The 18,285-nt window shown below is 44.6% G+C and overlaps 1 protein-coding gene across 1 annotated transcript in view; it reads right to left on the bottom strand.

Moving 5' to 3' along the window:
- Positions 1-12,005, bottom strand: part of ESR2 (estrogen receptor 2) — a 42,893-nt gene extending 30,888 nt beyond the window's left edge. The window contains exons 1-3 of the mRNA XM_004584486.4: positions 11,579-12,005; positions 8,396-8,571; positions 3,352-3,468 (exon numbers count right to left, since the gene is read on the bottom strand). Of these exons, the coding sequence (XP_004584543.4) occupies positions 3,352-3,468; positions 8,396-8,571; positions 11,579-11,940 (655 nt within the window). The 5' untranslated portion in view covers positions 11,941-12,005. The remainder of the gene's footprint in view (positions 1-3,351; positions 3,469-8,395; positions 8,572-11,578) is intronic.
- Positions 12,006-18,285: the final 6,280 nt, after the last annotated feature.

The following is an 18,285-nucleotide window of genomic DNA, read 5'->3' as shown; positions in this document are numbered from 1 at the left end:
GTCTAGCCTGCTCTGAGACCTGACCCACAAGTATGCCAGCAGGTCCTGTAATCTGGCATGGTCTAGGTTGCTCCCAGCCTTGATTCTTGAGCTCACTTGCAGTTACTGCATTTTGACAGAGGAGTTCTCCAAGCTCCTCCATCAGATCACCTCCCAGTGGCAGATCTTGGACACACCAGTGGGTGCTTGGTACAGCCCAATTTGGATCACCTCCTATCCTGGCAGGAACAACAGCTTTGTCAGACCAGCCCGTACCTAATTCCGGCTCTTGATGTTGGGTGCTATGGCCCAGACACACGAGCAAGCATCTTTTTAAAAGATGAAATTCAGGGGCCTAGAGTGACAGTCGAGTGGTTAAATCCTTACCTTGCATCCTCCAGAATCCCCATGTGTGCTGGTTCCTGTCCCAGCTACTACATTTCCCAACCAGCTCCCTGCTTGTGGCCTTGGAAAGCAGTTGAGCATGGCTCTAAGCTTTGGGACCCTGCACCCACATGAGAGACCAGGAAAAAGCTCCTGGTCACTTCAGCCACTTGGGGAGTGAACCAGCAGATGGAAGATCTTTCTCTGTCCCTTCTTCTCTCTGTAAATCTGCCTTTCCAAAAAAATAAATCTTACAAAAATAAAATTCAAATGGCCAGACATATAAAAAAACACTCAGATTTACTAGCCAGCAGGGAAAAGCAAATAAAAACCACAATGAGGTTTCACCTTAACCCCATGAGAATGGCTATTATTGAAATGAGAAACAATAAATGCTGTCAAAAAATGGGAGGAAAGGTACCCTAACCACTGCTGGGGAATACAAACTAGAAACAACCACTATGGAAGACAATATGGCGATTCCTCAGGTATCTGAATATGGATCGAATATAGGCTCGAGCCATCCTGCTCCTGAAAATCTATCCAAAGAAAGCAGAATCAGTATATGAGAGTTATCTGTACTCCAACATTTATGGCAGCTCGATTCACAATAGCTAAGATATGCACTCAACCCAGATGCCCATCAAGTGATGATGTGGTATTGGGATTATTAGTCAACCAAAAAAAGAAAGAAAGAAAGAATCAGCTTTTTAAAAACTTGTTTCTTTTCATTGGAAAGGCAGATATACAGAGGGATGGAAAAACAGAACTTCTTCTTGCTGGTTCACTCCCCAAATGGCCACAATGGTCAGAGCAGAGTTGATCGAAAGCCAGGAGTCAGGAGCTTCCTCCAGATCTCCCACACAGGTGCAAGGGTCCCAACAACTTGAGTCATCCTCTACTACTTTCACAGGCCACTAACAGGGCACTGGGTGGAAAGTGCAGCAGCCAGAACATGAACCTATACCAATACGGGATGCTGGCACTTGCAGCTTGAGGATTAGCCACTTGAAGCACAGTGCCAGTCTCAAGAATGAAATTTTGTCTTTTTCAATTAGATGGATCCAACCAGAAACCACTATGCTTAATGAAATAAAACAATCCCAACAAGACAAATGTCATGTTTTCCCTGAACTGTAACACAACAAATATGAGAAAGCGAATCTTTATGAGATTGACATTCAGGGATTTGATTCTTATTACAGCCTTTGTCTATACTCCTGAGGAATAGTAGGGAGTTTCACTTTTTTTTTCCTACTTTCTTTGGGTTGATATCTTCATCTAATAAAATGTTAAGTCTGTGATTGCAAAGTGAAACAAAAAAACACAAGACTGTAGAAAAAGAAAACATAGGTGGAAAAAGGCAGGGAGGAGGAAAAGGTGGGAAACCCAGGCAGGACGAAGACAAGGATGGGAAGTATCCATGCTTCCAGATAAAATGTAATAAATAAATAACTAGAACACTCTTTCCTCTGGTTTCCTCATCTATGACAGATTCCTTAACTACATCTCTGCTGTCTCATGAACCTGGATTGCATCAAAGCATGTAAATTCTACCAGCTTTCAACGAGGGGGAACCAGAACTAACAGCCAGGCACTGCTCTAGGTCGTGTATATTTCTTCTTCCTTATCTCCCACAAAGTCCAGTGAAAAAACCCAAGAACCAGAAATGGTGAGGTAGATAATTCCAGCACAGCCAGAGTGGGACGTGAGGAAACACTCGGTCTTGGGCTGGAGGGGCAGTCCTCCCTCCTGCCCTCCCCACACAGGCACCATCTCCAACTAGGAGGGCTCTCACTGTCCTGCAGGTCTCACCATGAAAGCATTCTTGGGAGTTATTGTAAGAGTATACATTAAATCTCTTTTTAAGAACACATACGTGCCCACCTTAAAACATCACTTAGAACACCACAAGTTTTTTACAACCTTTTTCAGAGGGTCAGTGTTTCCTCTTTGAGCCTCCCTAGCAATTCACAAGTTACTGTTCTGCCACACTCCTGCTACGGTCTCTCTGGCTTCAGTTTCTTGTAACCACAGCCCCTGAATTCAGAATTTTTAGACACATGACACTTCTTTTCACTTCACTCAGGCCTATGTCCACAGCTAGCAGTCCTATGACAGTCTTATGATAGAGAAGAGACAGAGACCAGGAAACAGAAGGACTGAGACACCACGGGCATCAGCAGGAGATGTCACAGGATGAGGAGAAAATGCTGATGGCTCTAGCAAGCCACAGCAGTGTGAGCAAACAGACGACTGTGGTTCTGTGCTAGGAAAGAGTTCTAATCTTCTGTGCACATAAAGAGGGGACAGAGGGTGTTCAAAAGGCAGAGCTGCCAAGAGAGGGTCAGGCTAAAAAGAAACTTTCACAGAGAGAAACAATACAACTAACTACAGGCAAAATATGGGCTAGCATCTTTTATTTACACACATACATACATATGGTGTATTATACTTCATACACATTCATATGGTCACAGGACATGCTGTGCATATCACCATTGTTCTAACACATCTCCAACTTCTATGTGTTTGTTTCTGCCACTTCTTCAACACTTAGTAGAGGAACAGGCATGAATGTATCCTGTGTCATGTTAACCAGAGGATATTTGATTGCTTTGTCCCAAAATATAAATTAAAGCCAACTGCCAGGTCTTCACCTTCAGGATGGGACTTGCAGCGTCTCAGGTAAAGGCCACCCAGCCTGTGGGAGCATCAATGGCTAGAAGTTCCCTGAATCGACAGTACTCTATCATGTCGCTACACCCCTGGAGCTGTACACAGCTCTTGCTGCTCCAGGGCCCAAACCATCCACCATAGCTGTGTTCCAGGCAGGTACTCACAACCAGTCCATGCCCCCTGTTGTGGCAGCACACAAATGCCACCAGCAAGAGCCACCAGGTCTTCAGATCCCTACATCTCAAGCAGGCTAGAGACTCCCAGCTTCCAGCGCAGCCCCCACACAATGTCAGGGGGGTACACACTCACCACACTTCACCATTCCTACTTCATAGCACTTCCGAAGTCGGCAGGCCTGGCAGCTTTTGCGTCGGTTCTTGTCTATGGTACACTGATTTGTAGCTGGACAGATGTACTCACTGTGTCCTATAACAGAGTAGTAAGAAGAGGGTTATTGGTTGTGCTGTTACAGCTCTTCTTTGAGGCCAGAAGCACAATGATACAATCCACTATGAGAGAGCACACATCTTCTTAAAGATGAGCCCTGAAACAAAGACAGGGGGTAGTTGCAACGTCACCTTGTCAATGAACAAAGAGCCAGGACTACTTCAACTTCTCAGTTTTTGGACAAATAAGTTATTCTTTACATGCTTTTAGAATTCTTAAGTGATCCATTTCTTTTTTTTTTTTTAAGATTTATTTTATTTTTATTACAAAGTCAGATGTACTGAGAGGAGGAAAGAAAGAGAGGAAGTGGAGCTGCCGGGATTAGAACCAGCAGCCATATGGGATCAAGGCGAGGACCTTAGCCACTAGGCCACACTGCCGAGCCCAAGTGATCCATTTCTAAACATTGCTTTTGGGATGCGGAAAATGAAACAAGCATATTTTGAAATCAACTTGCTGCAAATCACAGAATTCTTCCATATTTGCAATTCCATATCAATTCACCAAAATCAAGCTGCTTATATTACTTTATAGACACAATACTTCCAAAAGATCATGGAATGAAGACTTTATTTTGGTGCAAAAAAAAAATTTGAAATCCATATGTAGCTTTTTCATAATACAAATTTTCCAGTTTCTGAAACATCCTGATAATACACTGGCCAGAATATACTTCCCCAAAGCAGATGCTGGGCTTGGTCCCAGGACTTTCCTTGGCCAATGCTACATTAATAATAGGCCACTTTGGGGCAGTGGTTAACATGATGCTTGAGAATACCCACACCCATATTAAAATGTTTGGGTTTGAGTGCTTGGGTTCAAGTCCCGATTCTAGCTCTTCTCATACACAGCCCAGGAGGCAGCGAATACGAGCTAAAATACATACTCACCTGTAACCTACACAGAAGATGCAGCTCTGGCTGTTACAGCCATCTGTGGAGTGAACCAGTGACCGGAAAACCTGCGTCTGTCTGCCTTGTCTCCCTCTCTCTCTGCCTTTGAAATAAATAAATAAATAGATTTTAACAAAATAGAGGCTGGTTAGGGTGTCTGCACACCACAACAGAGTGCCTGGGTTCCATCCTGGCTCTGCTTCCTGACTTCAGCTTCCTGCTAACTCAGACACTGGAGGCAGACATGATGGCTCAGGTGCCTGGGACTGCTACCATCCACCTGGGAGACCTGCACTGGGTTCCCGGCTCCCGGCTTCAGTCCCAGCCAAAAGCCACTGTTAACATTTGGGGAATGGACATAGCAGAGAGGTTCTCTCTACCTCTCAATTAACAAAATGTTAAAAGTAAATACTATGCACCAGGAAAGAGAGAGGAAGAAAAAGAAAAATCCTAACTCCAACCTTATAACATTCTTCACAATCCTTGAAAAGGATCTGTGCTGTAGCAAAGAAATGTCTACCAAGTACAAGACTTCCTTAGGCACCTTGTCTTTCTGTCAAACTACAGTAAATATATTTTAGTTCAAGTCAGCATTTAAGAGTTATTTATTTGAAATTCAGAGTTACAGAGAGGAGACAGACATCATCCACCTGCTGGTTCACTCACCTAAATGGTCACAACAAACCAGAACTGAGCCAGGTCAAAGCGCAGAGCCAGGAGCTTCAGTGTGTCTCCCACGTAGATGCCACAGGCCTAAGCACGGGCCATTTTTTTTTTTTTACTGCTTTTCCAAGGCCATCCACGGAGAGCTATGCATCAACACCATCCCTGCCAGCACCATTTTTTAAAGGTTTATTAATTTTTATTAGAAAGGCAGATCATATTTACAAAAGGAAAAGGGACAGAGAGAAAGATCTTCCATCCTATGGTTCACTCCCCAAGTGGCCACAACGCCTGGAGCTGAGCCAATCCAAAGCCAGGAGCCAGGTGCTTCTTCCAGGTCTCCCATGCGGGTGCAAGTTCCTAAGGCTTTGGGCCATCCTCCGCTGTTTTTTCAGGCCATAAGCAAGGAGCTGGATGGGAAGTGGAGGAGCTGGGACAAGAAACAGGACAAGAATGGGATCCCAGCACTTGACAGGTACGGATTTAGCTATTTAGTCATTATGCCATACCTGTCAGCACCATTTTTAAAGTCTTATTTCTATCAGAGTACTTGGCTCTGTCATCTTGCCCTCTATAAATGAGAGATAGAAGGCTCCCTGTTTGATAAAGATACACTGAGTTTACATTTTAATTTCTGTTAATTTTTTTGATTAAAAGATTCCTTCATTTATTTATAAGAAAGGCAGAATTTACAGAGAGACTGGTGCCCTGACTGCCTCAACAGCCAGGGCTGGGCCAGGACCAGGTCTGGTGCCAGAAGCCTCATCCAGATCTCCCTCATGAGTGCAGGGGCCCAAGCACTTAGGCCATCCTCCACTGCCCTCCCCAGTGTGTAACAGCACCCATATGGATGCCAGTGTCTGTGAGCTATAGCTTCACTCACAGGGCTCAGCACCAGCTCCCTGCTTTTAATACTGATCCTGCAGTCACAAACTAAAACATACACAAAACTCAGTATATCTTATCACAATTTGAATTTGTCTATAATCCAAGTCAAGAGGGGGAAATAAAGAAAACTGGTTTTTCTTGTAAATGATCTGAAAAGGACAGAACAAAAAAAAATGTCAAACTTCCCTTTTTAACAATGTTTCAAACATTCACAACTTGACAGTCCTAGCTGATACAGAAGGTGGACATGACATAGGGAGCCAATGAAAACTTTACCTTCAACTACTATTAGCTACACACAGGGTTCAAAGAAATTTCATGCACACAGATGTTTTTCCAGCAGGAAAAAACTTAGCAACATGTACATACAATTAATTTTGCCAGGTAAAAATTCCCCCAAGCATTAAACTTCTGGATCAGCAGATACATAATTCCCAACTTGGAGCCAGCATCATGGCATAGCACACTAAGCCTCTGTCTGCAGCACCAGAATATCATGGGCACCAGTTCAAGTCCCAACAGCTCCACCTCCTCTCCAGCTCCCTCTCCTCTCCAGCTCCCCGCTAAAACACCTGAAAAGGCTGCAGATGAAGTCCACGTGCCTGGCCCTGCATCCATGTGGGAGACCTGAAGAAGTTCCTGGTTCTTGGCTTCAAACCAGTCCAGCTCCATTGTAGCCCTTTGGGGAGTGACCCAGTGGAATGCAATCTCTGTCTCTCCTCTTTGTAATGCTGCCTTTCAAATAAAAAATAAGTATTTTTTTTCAACATATCAAGAGTTCAGTTCTGAATTCCAGAAAAATCTGAATTACTCTTATACACAGTGGGGAAATGGAGTTGACCTTTGCACATTCTATTGATCCAGTGATTTAATAAAAATATATGTGTACAAGCACTGCACGTTTCTACATCATCAAGGTCGTGTCATCTTTAGTACATCTTGAACATGCCCATTTCACAGAGGAAATGAGCTTAGAGATGAAGTCATAAAGCTAACCAGCAGGATCCAAGATCAACAGGTGTCTCCACGTGGGGAGGATCCCAGGGGATGCTGGCAAAGTGATGACACGCATTCCTCTCCTTATCACTCTCTGGATTCCAGCTAAAAATATCCTCAGAATCTGGAGTTACCAATGGCTGCATCAACTAGATAAACTGCTATTTGCCGTTTGCAACCATGAGTTCCTGCAAGGCTGCTGCCCCTCACTGATGAAGAACAAAGCCGTGAGGCTTCCACAGACAAGAGAAGGGAGTCTTAAGAAAGCAAAGACAAGACACTGCCCAGGAGGGGCTGTTGAGAGAGATTATGGGGCAGAAGGACAAAAGGGAACACCAAGAAGCCAGAACAGCTTCAGAAGTCAGGGCTAGTGTGGGAGGGACTGCCCTCCAAACCAGAGGCACACAACTTGAGGCACGTGCCACAAGTGACTTAAAAACAAACAAAACCAAACATTAGCCCAGGAGGAGCTGGAGAAGCAAGTACAGGAGTTGGAAAGGAGCCTCTGCCAGTTCAGAGGACATGCCTCCATCAGTCCACCTGGTACATCGCCCTGGAATGCCTGGTTGGTGACCACCTCCACAGAACATGTGAAGATACTTAGAGAAGCTTATTTTGGAGCAAAATTTAAATCTACACATATTTTTCATTTAAAAAAATGTTCCCATGAATTCTTTGAAGAGCCCTTAGTATGCACAGAATTCAAAGTTTTTTGCATCAAAACGATTTGTTTGTTTGTTTAAAGACGGAGAGAGAGAAACAGAGCTCCCATCTACAGGGTCAATGCCTGACACAGCTGAGGCTGCGCAGTGCTGGAGCCACAAGCTGGCAGCTCAATCCAAGTGTCCTCTGTGCGTGGCAGGCACCCAATCATCTGAGCCACAGCTTGCGGCATCCCAGGCTTTAAAATGTTAGGAAGTGAAAATTAGAGGAGTTGGGATTAGAAATTGAATCCAGGTATTGTAATGTGGAACATGGATGTTTCAACTGTTGGGCCAAACACTTAGTCCTTAAACTTATCCTCACGTTCCATTTTCCCATCAACTTTCAGAAGCCCTCTTACAGGAAGTCTCTCTTCCTCAGGAACCATCGCACTGTCCTGTTAAGCTTGTCATGTATTAAATCTGAGTCAGAGAAAGAAACAAACTTTGCAGTTCCCCATGAGTGCACATTTTTTCCAAGCATTATCTTCAGAGTTGTAATCAAACATCTCCCTAACACCACATGGGAGAAGATGAGCGTGAGGTACACCTGCCTGGCTGTATAATATTGGAGTTCTGGGGTAGAAATATGTAATGAAAGATCAGGTGCTCTGCACATGAAAATAAGCCACCATGCAACCCCACACACACCCAATTACTGCTCATCAAGTCCCCTGCGTGCCCAAGAGGACAATGGTAGAATTTCTACAAAAGGTTGGGAAGCAGAAGTGGAAACTGGAAGCACAGTTGACAGTATTCTTGTACCTTGAATGCTTCTTTTAAAAAAGGCCTTGCATCCTTCACACGACCAGACTCCGTAGTGGTATCCTGACGCATAGTCGCTGCAGACGGCACAGAAGTGGGCATCCTTCTTCGAACTTGGACTCGTAGTGACAGGACTGCTACAACTGTTCCCACAAACCTTCCTTTTCAGTGTCTTTCTGGGGACCAAGAAAATACCCATTGTGAAGGAAGATAAAAAGGGAAAGAGGGGGATCTCTAGAGGAAAAAGTAGCATCAGAAAGACTAATTTGATCTATTATCTAGGGTTCATCATAAATACAATGGTATTTCCGAAAATTCAGGATAAGATGAAATTAACAAATTGAGGGCAAAAAAAAAATTTGAACTCCAGGCATAATTTTTTCATAATACTTCTTTTCCATGAACTTCTTGAAGACCCCCCCACCCTCATACATTCTATGAATGAACAAAACCTTTGTTACTAAAGCAGATCTGTAAAGGGTGAATTCTGTTTGGAATGGCTAGGTGAGTTGATGCCCACCCCTGCAGTGCTAACTGCAGAGGCCTGCACAGCCCCAGGAGTGGGAACGCCAGATGCAATCTTATCCACAGGTCTGCTCCACAAGCAGAACATGCAGCCACCTTCCCCAGTTACTAAAGAAAGGTCCATGATGCCACAGAGACAGGCTTGAACTCACGCAACCATTCGCAAACATCAGTCATTCCCATCTGTGTCGCAGCGCAACCCTTCAGGCACTGCAGGCTCCCATTTCAACCGAAGACAAACACCTGCCCTTCTGCAATCTCACATCTAGGTCTAGAGGTTACCAAGTTACCTAAGTTACCTCAAGATGAACTATGCCCTGCTTAAGACAAGGGGACAGGAGGGGGAGAGGGACGAGAAGAGACAAGGAGTGAGAGAACAGGAGAAGCGAGGAGAGCGAGCTGACAGCTGCTTGTCCTGAGAAGGCCTGCATGGAAGCAGAGGCTCAGCCCTGGCTCCAAGGAGGAACCAGCCCAGCAAGGAAACGTGGCCGGCATCAAAACCAAGCCTGGCTACTTCCGAATGTCACTAGGGCATGGTTCTTTAGGAAAGTCTACAATTGCTGTGTCAAGAAGGCAATTTTCACATGGCTTAATTTGTCCAAATATCAGAACTCTGATCAAAATTCATGCTCAGAAACAACACACTTCTACCTCTAAAGGCTGAATGAAAAACATTGCTTTTATAAAGTTATTCACAGGTGGGTATGGCACAATGGCCTAGCAGTTCGTCTTACATGCACCAGGATCCCATGTGGGTGCCAGTTCGTGTCCTGGCTGCTCCACTTCCCATTGAGCTCCCTGCTTGTGGCCTAGGAGGGCAGTGGAGGACGGCCCAAAGCCTTAGGAGCCTGCACCCATGTGGAAAACCCAGAAGCAGCTCTTGGCTCCTGGCTTTGGAATGGCTAAGCTCCAGCTGTTGCAGCCACTGGGGAGTGAACCAGTGGACAGAGAATCTTTTTCTTCTCTGTGTATTTTCCTTTCCAATAAAATAAATCTTTAAAGACAACAACAACAAAGTTCCACATAGGGCTAGCCCTGGGGGACAGTGGCTGTGACGCTGGCATCTCATACGATGCTTCTTTTTGTGTTCCACTGCTCTATACTCAGCTCCTTGCTAATGGCCTGGCAATGCGAATCAATGCGAAGATGGTCCAAGTGTTGGCCACATGTGAGAGGAAGCTGTTGGTTTGGGCGTGGCTCAGCCCTGACCACTGTGGTCATGTGGGAAGTGAACCAGCAGGTGGAAAGTTACATTCTCTCTCTCCCCCACTCCCTGACACTCTGCCCTTCAATAAAGACAATATATTTCAATATCCAATGTGCTCTCATTAAGCAATCCATTGTTTCAGAATTTTATCTCCTTCTTTCCCTTCATTAATCTCTTGTCAGAGCTACAATGATCATTGAAAACATCACAAATCAAGCTGAAACAATCCTTCTTATCTTGCATTTGGAGAGAAAAAAATATTACTGTCCACTTTAAGAACTTTGATCAGATGTCTATATTAAGTGCTTTCCTACTAATCTTTATAAAATGTTATCACTCAGCCTGGCCGTTAGAATGCCTGCTTCCCACCTTGAGGCACCTGGCTTCGATGCCCAGCTCCGGCTCTTGCCTCCAGCTTTCTGCTAACTCCCCCTGGGAGGCAGCAGGGATGCGCCAGCAGGCAGGTTCCTGTCACCCACAGGGGAGACCTGGATAGAACTGTCAGCTCCCAGCTTCAGTCCGACCCACTCCTAGCACTGCGAGCATTTACAGCAAACCAGCATGTAAGTGCTATACCTCTCTGCCTTTCAGAGAAAAATGTTTAAACTTCACCAATCCCCTGTCCTTTCAGGCTTAATGTGACTAGTATTTCCTTTAAGTTATAATACTGCCACAGTTACTTTTATCCTGGGAACAATTTTTCATGAATATTGCCCTGTGATTAAATTACATGATGGCAGTAACCTAAAAGTAAAAATCTATTTTGCAACTCACATAAGAAAAAAGTAAAGTTTCATCTTTATGGTATAAAGACTGCATTAATGATAGTGATTTTTCCCTACAACACTCACCTACATTTTTTTTTTAGATTTACCTATTTTTATTGTAAAGGTAGATCAGATTTATGGAGGAGACATAGAGAAAGATTTTCCATCCTCTAGTTCATTTCCCAAAGGGCTGCAATAGTCAGAGCTGAGCCAATCTGAAACCAGGAGCCAGGAGCTTCTTTTGGGTCTCCTATGTAGAAGCAGGGTCTCAAGGCTTTGGGTTGTCCTTGACTGCTTTCCCAGGCCACAAGCAGAGTTGGATGGGAAGTGGAGTAGCCTGGACATGAACCAGCATCTATATGGGATCCTGGTGCTTGCAAGCTAAGGATTTAGCCATTGAGCCACAACTTTTCAATGAGGTCTAGAATAGTAGAAGAGAACAGGGTATCATATACTTCAGGTACTCTGAGTCATCTACTGACTAGTATGAGAGTACTTCAAAAAGTTCAGACAAAATCAAATCAAAAATGTGAAAAACATGTCATCATACATTTCTGCCATAAACTTTCTGAAGGATCCTCATAGAATCAAACAGAAAGCTTTGGACGCACAGCTTCCTTCTCAGCGATCAGGAAGTGAGCCGAACAGCCCTGAACTACAATTCAGAACGAAGGCGGGCTTTACCTGCTCATGTGCAAGGTGGGCTCCAACGACCGGGCTTCACACCAAGAGGCCTTCTGAGGCTCTGCAAACAGAAGCGACGACGGACATCGGATGGCTAAGGGAGCCAGGTGGCTCGGAGTTGGCCACAGCACATTTGGACTTGGCATCTGTCGCCTGGGCCCACTGTCCAAATTCCCAGCGCTGCTGGGAACGCTGTAATTCATCACAGCAGGGCTATAGAAGGTCATAGCCGAGTACTCGTGACAGCTCTCCATGTAGGAGGAAGGCAAGTAGGTGGGTCCGTGCTCCAGGGGCAAGACAGGCTGACTGCAGTGAGAGGAAGCAGCAGAGCGAAGGCTGGTTGGTGAGTCTTTGATATCCATGTCTTGAACGAGGAGCAGAGGCAAGCTTCTGATGAGAAGAGGCGCAAAGCAGCATACAAGATCTTCAAAGGCTCATGGGTGGGCAGGAAAGCTGGAAAGAAAAGCAAAAGACATTGTTAACTTACAGTGACAGGTGTAACAGCTGAAGGATGTTTAAGCTGTTTCGTATGTTTAAACATCCACACATTTCAATAGGATTACAAATATATCCTGAAAGACAGGTACAAAAATGTTAACTGAGAGGTGGGAGTGCAAGGCATGGAACGCTCATTTCCTACTACATTTCTGGATTGTTTCTGTGGTTGCTATTAACCACAAGAATTTTCTAACCACAGGAATTTATTACAGTATTTTAAAAAGCACAAGGTTAGGAGTGGGTGTTTGGCCTGATGGCTAAGCCTAACTGGTGTCAGGACACTACACTCCTGTCTGTGAGGTCCTGGGTCGGCATCTCGGCTCCACTCCATTTCTACCTTCCTGCTGATACACACTCCGGGATGCAGCCAGTGGCAGCACGGGTAGTCAGGGCTCTGCGACCCTCATGGAGATCTGCACCGTTTTCTTGGCTCCATGCTTCGGCACATGCGGAAACAGAACCAGTGCATGGGGATTTTCTCTTGGTCTTGTCTGTATCTATGTCTCTCAAAAACCCTTAATATTGGGCTCAGCACAGTAGCCTAGTGCCTAAATCCTCAGCTTGCACGCGCTGGGATCCCATATCAGCACCAGTTTTAATCCCAGTCGTCCAGCTCCCGACTTGTGGCCTGGAAAAGTAGTCAAGAACGGCCCAAACCTTGGGACCCTGCACCTACGTAGGAGACCCGGAAGAAGCTCTGGGCTCCTGGTTTTAGATCAGCGCAGCTCTGGCCATTGCAGCCACTTGGGGAGTGAAAATCTTCCTCTCTGTCTCTCCTTCTCTCTGTATATCTTATTTTCCAATGAAATAAATATGCTTAAAGCCTTCAAAACAATTTAAAAAATAAATAAATCTTAAAAAAAATACCTTCATGGTAAATAAAACTCTAGCAAGTGTTTTCTGAAGGACAAGAAAAACAAACAAAAATTATGGAAAAAGCAAAAATAACATAAACCCTAAAAGAGAAGATCATGAATGTTTGAATTAATAAATATTCAAATACACTCTAGATCTCTAATAAATGCTTTAAATGAGCACTAATACATGGAAAGACTGGCCAATACAGACTGTTCCACTGTCTTCTGATTTTGTTCCAAGATTTACTTTTTATTTACTTGAATGGTACAGTTACACAAAGAGAAGACAGAATTTTCCACCCACTAGTTCACTCCCCAAATTGCCACAACTGCTAAGACTAAAACAGGGCAAAGCCAAGAGCCTAGAGTTTCTTCCAGGTCTGCCCCAAGGATACAGGGGGCCCAAGCACCTTGGGCCATCTTCTGCTACTTTTCCAGGTATTATAAGGCAACTAGATTGAAGTAGAACAGCCTGGACTTGAACCTACGCCCATATGGGGATTTGGCCTTGCAGGTGGAGGCTTAGCATGCAACACAACACCAGCTCTTGCCCTTCAATTTTAAATAGACTCTCCAAAATATGTTCTATGATAAACCACAGAATTGCTTTGAGGGTGGAAAAAATGAGTTTAATGTTGAGCCTTTTCAGTAGAGGGTACTAAAAGGACACCATGGAGAAAGAGACTTCTATCATTTCTAGGTCCTCGAATGGTTGTCAGCCTGGGTGTAAGAATCCAGCAGCAAGCCTGGCCCAGCCATGGGGCCAGAACAAGGTCTCCCAGTGAACTTCCCACCTTGGCACCGAAATAACCATTCCCATCACCTGTTCAGACTGCAGCCCAATGACAAGTGGGAAAGAAAAGAAAATTCTTAATTTATGTTAGAAACAAGGAGCTGACCCAGCACAGTGGCCCAGTAGCTGAATCCACGCCTCACATGCACTGGGGTCCCATACGGACGATGCTCCGTGTCCCAGTTCCTCCACTTCCCATCCAGCTCCCTGCTTTTGGTCTGGGAAAGCAGAAGAAGATGGCCCAAAGCCTTGGGACCCTGCACCCTCATGAGAGACCAGGAAGAAGCTCCTGGCTCCTGGCTTCAGATTGGCTCGGCTCCAGCCATTGTGGCCACTTGGGGAGTAAGTCAGTGGACAGAAGATCTCTCTCTCTCTCTCTCTCTCCTCTCTCCTCTCTCCAGATCTGCCTTTCAAACAAAAAATTTAAAAAAAAAAAATTTTTAAAGATTAACAATATATTTCTTTTAAAAAAAGAAATTTTATGGGATATTCTTCATAATATATAGCAAGGACACCTAGACTAATTTTTTAAGATTTATTTAGGGCCCAGCGCATGGCCTAGTGGCTAAAGTCCTTGCCTTGAATGCAGCAGGATCCCGTATGGGTGCTGGTTCTAATCCCGGCAGCCCTGCTTCCCATATCTGATTTTTCAATAAAAATAAATCAAGATATACAGAGAGGAGGAGAGACACAGAGAAAGATCTTCTGTCCAATCTTCTGTCCCCACGTGACTGCAATGGTCGGTGCTGCGCCGATCCAAAGCCAGGAGCCAGGAACTTCCTCCAGGCCTCCCACATGGGTGCAGGGTCCCAAAGCTTTAGTCTGACCTTGATTCCTTTCCCAGGCCACAGGCAGAGAACTGGATGGGAAGCAGGGCTGCTGGGATTAGAACCAGTGGCCATATGGGATCCCAGTGTGTTCAAGGAGAGGACTTTAGCTGCTAGGTCACCACAGCACACCCTAGACTAAGAATTTTTAAAGGCCAGAAATTTATTAGAATAACGGGAAAAAAATAAATAAAAAGAAAGGTATATAGCCCTTAAACAAAAAAGGTTAATCTCATTCATAAAACAGATACAAATTAAACCCACATCTCGTTACTTTCTTGTGTTTGGCCAACATTCAATTGTTGAATAGCGAAATTTTGGTAAGGCTGCAAAAAAGCAGGGACTCTCCCCCAGCAGGCTACATGGGAGTGCAAACCTAGAACCTCCACGGCCACTGGGCAAGAGGGAGCAAAATCCCATATGCTTTCACTCTCTGCCCATTGACTACACAGCGACAGGCACAAAAAAGAACAGAATAAAAGAATCATTTGCGGCACAGCAAGTAATCATGAAATCAGCTTCTCATTCGGAAAATGGGTAATTCAGACACAAGAGCTAAGCCCATACCTGCCTGTCAAGAGAATCTGTATTTTACCCCGAGGTCAAGGAGAAACTGTTCTATCTGGAGAGGAACACCAGCTAATAAGTGATCCCCCCAAAAAAAGAAGAAACAAGAAAAAAGAAAAACTATAGATAAAGCAGGCAAGTTCAAATGTTCATCACTACTGGATTGGGGGTGGGGGGGACACCTGCACATTCATTAGTCTTATAATTTTTCTGTACATTTGAACTTTAACATTTTTTATTATTTTTTTAATTACATTGTATTATGGGACACCATTTGAACTTTTTCATTAAGAAAAATCACAAAATCATACAAGAGATTAAAAATGTTACTTTCAGAAGTAACAGGAACAACAGAATCTGGAAATAGTGACCATGCTCATGAGATTCATTGGGAGAGATCATTCAAGAAACTCCCGCAAAGTTCTCCATTTTCACAGTTTTCAGCTCCACGTCTCCTGCTCCCCAGTCTACTGACTCCTTCCTGTTAGCACTTTTATTTGAATGCATTATTCCATTTGCCACTGAAACACTATACACACATACATGTATTCTTGGACATATTCTCAAATGAATATATACATATATACATATGTATATACTGTGTACACCACCACATTCCTTCTTTCACAAGTTGCAGCCCAGCCCTCTCTTCTAGAACACAGTAGATTCATGACTCAGTCCTAGGAAATAAACTGGAGCACAACAGGGATGCATGTGGCTTCCAGGACAAGGTGGCACACAGTGCAGCAGTCCGGGGTCACTGCCCTGCAGAAGTGAGCTGCCATGCTGTGAGGACACACCAGCAGTCCTTGCTAAGGTGTCCTGCCCCCAGGCAACAGGTATGTGAGCAAGCTTCTCCAGGCTGGGTGACTGTAGCCCTAGCCTGCTCCTTGACCTGAACCCCTCTAAGAGAACCCACGCCAGGGTCATCCAATTAAACTGCTCGTGGTATCCTGACTCTGGGATAGTGTGTGAGGCGATACCTGTTTGCCATCTTAGCTGTTAAACTCTGACAGGTTGCCACTCAGCAACAGGAAACATCCAAGGGGATTTCCTGCACCATTCTCCCCCTCTCAAACTACTCTATTTCCTACCTGTGTGAGCAACAAGCCCTCTTAGAACTATCCGACTTCTCCCGCATACCCAGTTAACCACTAAGGCATACTGGGTTTTTTTCCCACAATGCCTTTCCCCCCTGCTCTGTCACCAGCTGCCACCTTGAAGCACAGGACCTCAGAAATGGAGCCCCCATCTCCGGGGGCATCTGACTCCAAGCCTAAGGAGCTGCTCTTCAAACCCAGCATTCTGCTTCTTCCATGTTGCACTTGCCTAGCATTCAAGGCATTCCCCAAGCTGCCCCAACCCATCATTTCACTCTCATCTCCTGCTATTTTCCCATAGGAAGCCAGCCTTGTCCAGCAGAAACATGCAAAGCAGTCAGACACTGCCAGCATACCCGTTAGAGCACTTTCCCACTCCCAGTACCCCTTCAGTACTGACCCAGACTGAATCCCCTTTAGCAGATCAGAACTGTATTGAGTCTTTCTTGGAGATGGTGGAGCGAGGAGAGACAGAAGGAATAGAATGACATGTTCAATTCCCTCAAGGGACATGCCATTTCTTGGGCACTTTCCTGTGCAACTCGGGAAAGACTTGTTGTTAAAGAGCAAACATGAGACAATATGTTTGAGGTGTCAGATCTCACTCTGTCGGGAGTATTATTCAGACAGGACACCCTTGTGATGAGCAGACCTAAGGAGTTCCAATACGGGCTCCCAAGGTGCCAGGTAAACAGGATGGGAAAAACCAGTTAAGACAGTCAAACACAAAGGTGCAGCCTTCCCAAGCAACATTCAAAAAACAAAAAAACTGACAAAGAATCATAGCTGAAGAATACATAATTAAGAGCTTTACATAATTAAAAATACATTTATAACCACATGCACTTATTAATCATGACTACAAAACTTCAAATTTCAATTACAATGCCCCTTGACTTGCTTATCGTCAATTAAAGATATCATTAAGTGGAAAATGCTTTTAATCTACCTCATCTGCTGATACCCTCACTGAACCACACAGCATACTGCAAGTGTCAAACGCTTCCTATCATGATATTGGGGCTGACCGTATGTGACATCCCCAGCCCAGGAGAAGATCACAATGCAGACACTGAAATATGGTTTCCAGAGAATGTGCCTGCTCTCTGACACCACCATACAGCCACTCAAACTGACTCATCTTTAGTAAGATCTGATTCCTAATCAACACACATAAACTCTGATTCCCAACAGAAACTAGGCAAGATTAAACATATAATGCTATTTTCATTTGGAAACCAGAAGTTTCCAAAGACTTTTCAAAACTGGTGCTAAAATCCATACAACATCAAATGTACTAAATCAACCTTTTTTTTTTTAAATGAGTACCTGAGCTCATGTTGTGGCACAATGTGTAAGACCACCACTTGCAACTGCTGGCATCCCATACAAGTGCTGATTCAAGTGCTCAGTGCTCTGTGTCTGATCCAGTTCCCTGCAAGGTGACTGGGAAGATAGACCAAGTACTTAAGACCACACTACCACATGGAAGACCACCCAGAGCTCCAGGCTCCTGCCTTCACTGCAGCCACTTGCGTATGAACAGATAGAAACTTCTTTTCTCTCCTTCTCTGTCATTCTGCCTTTCTATTAAATATATAAATATTTTTCTTAAATATTTATGGGGCTGGGATATAGCACATAACGTCCCCTCCTACAGTGCCGGCATCCCATACCGGCACCAGTGGGAGTCCAAGCTGCTCTACTTCTGATCCAGTTCCCTGATAATGTGCCTGAGAAAGCAGTGGAAAGCAGCTTAAGTCTTTGGGTTCCTGCACCCACATGGGAGACCCAGAAGAATCTCCTGGATCCCAGCTTTGGACTGGCCAGGTTCCTGCAGTTCCAGCCACCTGGAAGGTGAAGCAACAGATGGAAGATCTTTCTCTTCCCTCTCTCTGTAAGTATGCCTTTCAAAAGAAAAAGATTTATTTAAAAAGTAGAGTGACAGAGAGACTGAGATCTCCTAGCTGCTAGTTCAGCACAGATACCTGCAACAGATATAGCAACAGCACAGTGAAGTCAGGAATTCTATCCAGGTCTCCCACGGGGGCCGTCTTGTGCTGCC

Source organism: Ochotona princeps, chromosome 26 (genome assembly GCF_030435755.1).
Source record: "Ochotona princeps isolate mOchPri1 chromosome 26, mOchPri1.hap1, whole genome shotgun sequence".
NCBI lineage: Eukaryota > Metazoa > Chordata > Mammalia > Lagomorpha > Ochotonidae > Ochotona > Ochotona princeps.
Note: the sequence above shows the minus strand (reverse complement) of the source record. Positions and strands in the feature narration are given on the sequence as shown.